This window comes from Anastrepha obliqua, chromosome 3 (genome assembly GCF_027943255.1).
Source record: "Anastrepha obliqua isolate idAnaObli1 chromosome 3, idAnaObli1_1.0, whole genome shotgun sequence".
NCBI classification, from domain to species: Eukaryota; Metazoa; Arthropoda; class Insecta; order Diptera; family Tephritidae; genus Anastrepha; species Anastrepha obliqua.
Window position 1 is genome coordinate 12,081,188 of NC_072894.1, and position 7,318 is coordinate 12,088,505.

The 7,318-nt window shown below is 42.4% G+C and overlaps 1 protein-coding gene across 1 annotated transcript; it reads right to left on the reverse strand.

Annotated features, from left to right (window-relative positions):
* Positions 1 to 277: 277 nt before the first annotated feature.
* On the reverse strand, positions 278 to 6,992 carry LOC129240642 (uncharacterized). Its single transcript, XM_054876568.1, has 5 exons — positions 6,131 to 6,992; positions 5,899 to 6,056; positions 5,619 to 5,832; positions 643 to 3,255; positions 278 to 570 (listed from the first exon to the last, which is right to left on the reverse strand). Exons 1-5 carry the CDS (start codon positions 6,984 to 6,986, stop codon positions 278 to 280), a joined length of 4,134 nt encoding a protein of 1,377 aa, XP_054732543.1. The 5' UTR covers positions 6,987 to 6,992.
* Positions 6,993 to 7,318: the final 326 nt, after the last annotated feature.

The window sequence follows — 7,318 nt, forward strand, 5'->3', positions numbered from 1 at the left end:
TTTCGCAGATATCAGAGATATTCTAAAATTTTTGAAAAGCACACAATGGTTTTAGGAGAAATAGGGAAAGCTCCCCACGCGGCATCACAATAAGCTATGGGCATGAGTGTGTCCCACAGGACAACCGCTTCAACCTAACTTAACCTAATTATTCTCGCCAGATTTCACAGCTGATGTTTTACCAAGCTGACCTCTGTACTGTATGTACTGATATGCTCTCAAAGTTTGGACCCTCCCATTGAAGTACCCTTTTAGTAATAGTAAATCCAATAGTAAATCATTTTTCACTATCGTTCTCACTTTTTAATTCGTCATGGTATATAAATGATTTCAGTCCCATTTCCACAAAAAAACCAATGACGTAAGAGAAAACGCATAGAAATAATATTTCCATCCAATCGTAAGCAATATTTCTGTATTTGTCACGTTCCTCCTCGTACGTTTCCAAGGTTGTAGGACCCATGTAACAGGCAATAATGCAAATGGTTACAGCTAACTTCACCGTCCAGATGCAAGTACGCTCGAAGCGAGTCAACGGCATTTCCCCATACTTCCATGGTCCTACGAGTGCTTGGAATAGGAACCATTGAATGAAAAGACTTTCTAGCGTGTAACGAAAAGTGCGTTTGAACGACTGAGTACCTTCCTGAAAATTGATTGCATCCAAAACTAGTGGCTTTGTAGTTATCCAGTCCTCAACCTCGAATGAACAAATCACTTCGTTGGCGTAATCCTCAATGACAATATTTCGACAATACCAGCTGGGGTAGCGGCCGGAATTATCACGTCGTATGCTGAGCAATAGTGGCTGAGCGAGATCATCACCGATTAGCGGTAAACGTAGCGTACATGTGGAGTTGCGCACGAGATGTGGGTCCTCGGGATTTTGATAAATAAAAAACTTTCTGGTGCCTTGTGGCACCGCGAACATTAGTATAATATTTGCAGATGTGGCGGCCTGCCAATGGCCACCGGTGCTTATGTGCACATAAATGCCGAAATCTTTGTTATAATCTTCCTGATCGAGTAATGTGATCAGATCGCCTTTGTGATTTTTTAAGGAATAGTAGGCCCACCAGAAGAGTAAAGTAAATAGTAAAAGAAGTAGTAGGAAAAAGGTGACCATGTGACCATTGACAGGTAAATGAGTGAGCACTCGACGTGCTGTATCAGTTTCCGTGGCTGCTGTGGTGTGCTTTTTGCCCGCGAACGTGGACAAATGATAACAATTGCAACGCAAATTCTCTGTGTCGGTTAAATTTAGTTTGGGGATGCAACCAGCCGTCGTCCATTCCGGATCGCGCAGTTTAAAGTCCCATGCGAGACATTTTAGCATAGTTGTCTCAAATTTGAAAGTTTTCCTGGTAGAAATCTCATCTGCCGCCATCACAGCTAGATATGCCCAGACATTGCCGCCCTTATCGTTGACAATATGAAATGTGTCCTTCTCCGGCACAATATCGCTAGAGGCGCGCACCTGATAGCTGCGAGGTTTCGTACACAAATTCAATTTAACACAAAGTCTAGTGGTGGGATCAACGAATTTCACAATTGCTGCGGTATTTACCGGCATTGCGATGCGATAAATAGGCATATCCAACGAGTCGTTAACATAGCCCTCCACTAAGCTAGTAAGTGGATCGTGTGCTGGTGTACTTGGGGACAATGGCATGCTAAACTCTATTGGATTTTCCAGAAACGTAGCTTCTCTCAAAGGAACGGTGGCGCTATATGCACTGAACGATACTATTCCTGTGCTGAGTGGTTCTGTATCGGGATACCACCAAAATGGGTTGCTCTCAAAGGACACCACTTGAAGGAGTAACTGCGCGCTTTGCAGTATATGCTCAAGTTCAGCTAGCATGGCAGACGCCACTATAATTTCAATTTTTCTATTTTCAGTTTCTATATCTAGCATTTTTGTGCCCTCGATACTGAAAACATCCAATCGAACGCCTGGTTTATCTAATACGTAATGATCGTCACTGGGTTCATGCATAATCGCTCCCGAGATGCCCACAAAATGAAGACATCGAAAAGATTCGAAAATAACATCTAACCAATTTTCGATACGCGAAAGTACTGTCTCATCAAAATCCGGCAGTGGTGCGTAGCTCTCGCTCAGACGATCCGCGGAGCCGATATTCGCCGGTTGCATGAGCATTCCTGGCGGCATATCTTCCAATTTTGCTGAAAATTCTGCAATCATTTCGACCACTTCATTGTTGAGTATTTCATACGGTTCAGGTAGTAATTCCTGATACTCTCTGTCTGTGATTACGTAGTAGAAGCCAATCGAAATTTTGCGTAGGAATTTGGTGAAAATGCGTACTCTTTTATTGTCGAGTGGTTGAAATGTTGCTAATAGGTTCCGGGTTATTTTAGTAATTTGTTCAACCTGTAAGAGTGTCTCTAATTTGAGCCCCCTTAACTGGTAATAAATGGTATTTGCCATATCCAATGTGAGAGTGCTACGGGTTAGTACGTCCGTGAGAACCATGACACGTTCGATATGTCCATCTTTCAAGAGTTTAGCTATGTTACTGTCTGGTTTCGTTAAGAATTGCTTGAGAGCGGCTTCATCTTGTGGTGCTTGCATGGCGGATACGCTGACCGACACCTGAGTCTCTGTGCAAGCGAACAGAAAGTCACATATAACAATTTTAATATTGCTCGTTATCGGAAGTCTTGTGCTCACTAACCGTTCGGCGGTGCGATCAAGAGTGAATGTCCCAGCTATGCATTGATAAGTTATTGGTACATCTAGATCGGCAAAGTTCATGCATTCTATATGGAACTCGGTTTCATACTCAACTCCACTGGTCGGTTCAATGCTGCAGCGCCCACCCGTGGGTGGTTCATTATGTGCCAGCTCCATAACAGATTTACCGCTCATCGAACCGCTGGTAACAGATACTTCAATTGTGACCTTGCCACTGGCAGGTGGCATAAAACCGATTCGATATGCATTAGGAGGGAAGCTGCCACCGCTGCTTACTGTCCATAAGATGGTTGGTTGAGCTGTACAAGTGGGACAGCGCACACGTAGATGTACCTTGCGGCCGGCAGCAAATGTGGCAGTTAAACAATTTCGTACACATTCAATGAAAACGTAATGCTTGGGTTCATTTGTAATTTGAATAATCTGCTTTGTTACATCCGACTCCATTGTGCTGACATATGAGTTTACGTGAAAGGTAAAAGTGTAAGACTTGCCTAGCCGAAGCGCGCCAGCAGGAATATTAAGGATGCTATCTGGAAAAGAAATGAATGGGAAAATGAGCAACAAGTTTCTTAGAAAAGAATAAAGCAGTTTATGGAAAATAATGGTGACTATAAGAGTGGAAGATATCCAATTTTTTGCAAATGGCGTCGTATGCCAATCGTATTTGGCACTTCGGAACTAGACCGCTGCAGCATAAAAACAGACAAGCAATGCATCGGGCATAGGTCGAAACAAAAATTTCCGTCACTCAAAATAATATTTGTTTTGTGTTTGTGTAGTAAAAAAGTAGTTCAGAAACGAAACAGGTTGATTAATTTTGCACCAGCTTGTATATAATTTTCTTACGAAAGGGTAATGCATACAACTTTGCCAGTTTATATAAAGGGTAATTAAATTTCAAAGGCCGATGTTGAATGTGAACCCCACCTAAACGTCAACGACTCCGTTGGACTTCTTTCTTTGGGGTTATTTGAAAGAAAAGGTGTACGTCAATGAGCCAGCAACAATTCAAGAGCTAAAGGATAAGATAATTCGGCACATTAACGGCATAGAACCTCAATTATGCCTCAGCGTCATGGAAAATTTGGACCATCCGATGGAGGTGTGCCGCCGAGGCCGATATTTTCTTTCATTCTTAATTGAGCCATACCAATACTATCATAATAAAAGGAAATAACAATAATTTCCTAAAAAATAATATTTTTAATTCAAAATTAACACCGTCCCTTTAAATTTAAACACACTTTAGAACGAGCCTTACTATCATTTTTTTACTGTAGATAGCCTCATTCGGTAATGCGCGGGCTCGAAATCTACTGCGGGCACGAAACACCAAAATGGTAGAAACCGGTTTTCTATAATACCGATTGCCTTCTGACATGAAAAATCTCCTCATAATAAAACCAGCTGTCGTTTGGAGGTCACATAAAATTGTAGGTCGCTCCGTTTGTGAAAAATCATCAAGACGCTAACTAGTAAAATCCAGCTTCTTTTGAACAAGTATTACTGCAGTTGTTTCGTTGAAAAAGTGCGAACTTATAAATAATTCCCTTCTTCTTCCTCCTCGCGCGATAAATTTCTTTCTCGTGCTAATCGGCGTCAGTTGGACACACGAAGTGAAGTGAAGTGAAGTCCTTCTCCAACTGATCTTTCCAACGCAGAGGAGACCTTTCTCTTCCTCTGCTACCACCAGCTGGTGCCGCAACGAATACTGTCAGAGCCGGAGCGTTTGTATCTATTCGCAACGAATACTGTCAGAGCCGGAGCGTTTGTATCTATTCGGATGACAGACCCAGTCAACGAAGCCGCTGGATCTTTATTCGCTGCGCTATGTCTTCTATGTCGTCGTAGAGCTCATGCAAGTCATTGTTCCATCGCCTGCGTTCCAAAGGTCTAAAAATCTTGTGCAGAATTTTTCTCTCGAATACTCCAAGTGACGCCTCAACGGATATTGTCATCGTCGAACTTTCTGTGCCATACATTAGAAGTGGCATAATTAGAGTCTTGTAGGGTTAGTTTTGTTTATCGAGATGGGACTTTAACCAGTTTGGAAAAGGTAGAACTAACAGCGTGGTTAATAATTCAGCCTTGATAAATGTACCGGCCTCGGTAATCTAGCGTAAATGCACTAGCCTGCCATCCCAAAGGTTGTGGGCTCGAATCCCACGTAAAGCACGGTACTCGCACTTTTCCAAATTTACCTACTTTCCCGCATCATTTCCATTGTGGCTGCCAAAACAAGCAAAAACAAAGAGTTACACATTGCATCAGTGGCGCCAGCAAGAGGCAGCAGGCGACCGCGATAATAGCGCAGACACACCAAACTTAGCGAAGTCCTCAACCATCTGGCAGAAAAATGTGAAACACAGATGGTGCTCCAAGCAGTAAGAAGGCATTGTTCTTAAGCAACGACAGTTGGGCATTCCCACTATTTAAGACTGGTAGCGGCAGGCTAATCATCTACCCAATCAGAACAATTTACGAAATCAATCCAAGACAAGTCTTGAGGCCCTATGCTCCCGAGAGGAGTGAAGGTGGAAAAAATTTAAAGAAATACTAATAATAATTTGATATTCTATCGATGAGGCTATTAGAAGGGGTGTGCCTACGCCAAACTCTAGCTACGGTTACCTGTTTAATGTTAAATCTTCTCTTTCAAATGCAGTGCCTCTCGTTTCTGCTCAGTATAGCCATAGTCTTAGTTCGCATACGATTTTTGTTTTTTTGATAGGCCGGAAGTATCTTAAGAAGAATAGAACCCTTATAGTATCGAGTAAATGCTATTACTATAATCTCAAATTTGTTTCAACCGTTCCAACGTTTTGATGAAAATCGGAACAAGACAAAGTAGGCATTGCTTTTTTTTTGATTGGGGAATAACTTTCGAACCTACCTGTTCCCATTTTTGTACGACAGAATCTATTGGTACTATCGTCACTTGAAGCACAACTCCATTTGAATTTCATTGCTTGCTCCGCTAGCGGCGATAGCGCGAAATCACGACTTTTGGAACCGTCCAATGAGAACGACTGACGAACGCCAACTTCACGTGTGCTTCCGCCCAAGATTAATGCTGAGACCGGCTTGGACATAACGAAAATGTAGCACTTTTAAATATATAATAAATGATGAATTACGCATTAAAATTTCGTTGAATCTACACGTGCGCTTACTCTAACTTTCCTATGAACTACTGTATCGCCTTGGTGCTCATCCACATTCAGTCGTATCATATAGGATTGCGCCACGGCGCCATGATAGTTGAACCATAATCGATATGGCTTGACTTTCAGTTGCTTTTGACCGCTATTACCGAATTCAAATAGTAAAACTGAAAGGGAAACTCACGCGTGACAAAGTACTAATGATAAAAATTAATTAGTAATTACCAACTTCGCTACTCACCGGTTCCGATGGTATTGTGCACAGTCCACTCCATGTCCATGCGTGAGTTAGGCGTGCAATGCTTGTTTACGACAGCATTGAAGACATTGAAACGCGCTATGTCCACCATGAGCGGTTCTTGGGGATTAGCGCCATGTATGAAACCAATATCGGGTATGCATGGCACATGTGGCGGCTGTATGAGGTACAATTCGAAAGTTTGCTCATAAAGCTCTATCGACTCCATGTCTGCAACTCGCACTATTATATTCAGTGTACCCGCCTCCCAGAAATTTTCGTAAGATTCACGATAGTAGCCGGACTTGTAGGGTATGCGATCAGCATGAACCAAGCCGTGTGATTTAGCGACAGATCTTAAATTTTTGGAGTACTGAAAACCACTGTTCCGTGGCGGAAGCGACTCAAAGGTATCGATCATGCAATTATTTGTGAATGCCTCGTAATTGAAATCTCTTGGTCCCAATGTCTCCACGGTGAGTAGAAAGTTTTGTCGTTCGCCAAAAATGCCAACTGGATTGAAAAGGACATGCATTTTGGTAAAAGCTGGCGTATCTTTAAGATTACATCGTTGTCCACCCCAAGTGCCAACACAGTTGCAAAGGAACTGGCCTAGGGCAGGCTCGCAAGTGCCTCCATTCCTGCATGGATTTGGCTCGCAATTGTTAGTAAATTCTTGACAGCGCGGTCCTTTGAAGTAATTCCCAAGACAGGAGCATTTCAAATGGCCACCCTCAATGGTGCACGGTCCGGCGTTATTACAATTGCCGATGGGGCAAAGTTTTTCACTTGCGAGGGTACACCGATACTGGCAGATAAAAACTGAGAAAAACAAAATGTTTTGAGCAAAATATTTCATTATTAATGTAAGATGAATACGCGATTGAAAAACTACGTGAGAAAAATTGCGACGTATTTTTTTGTGCGCGACAAGGCAAATACAAAAAAGGCGATTCGATTATTTTTTTTGATTTAAAGTAAAAGCGGTTGCAAGTGGAACTAAGTGAGAGTTTAATAGTATTTGGGATTAGTGATGGAGACAATACTTGGCGGATAGTAGCTTGACTAGTTTTGTACAGGGTCCGGCACTCTAGGTTATAATGGTTTCCCAGAGAGTAGGGCCCACTTGGACGAAATAGTTTTGTTCGTCCTTTGTGATACCATTTAAGGACAGAAAAGGGGGAGGAAGGG

Bases quoted from the DNA above. Each gene is read 5' to 3' on its own strand.
- LOC129240642 (XM_054876568.1), bottom strand. From the start codon at position 6,986: ATGAAATATTTTGCTCAAAACATTTTGTTTTTCTCAGTTTTTATCTGC. The intron at 3,256-5,618 runs GTAGGTTCGAAA...TTTCTTTTCCAG, and splicing joins TCGTACAAAAATGGGAACAG to ATAGCATCCTTAATATTCCT. The intron at 571-642 runs GTACTCAGTCGT...TCCTATTCCAAG, and splicing joins TGCAATCAATTTTCAGGAAG to CACTCGTAGGACCATGGAAG.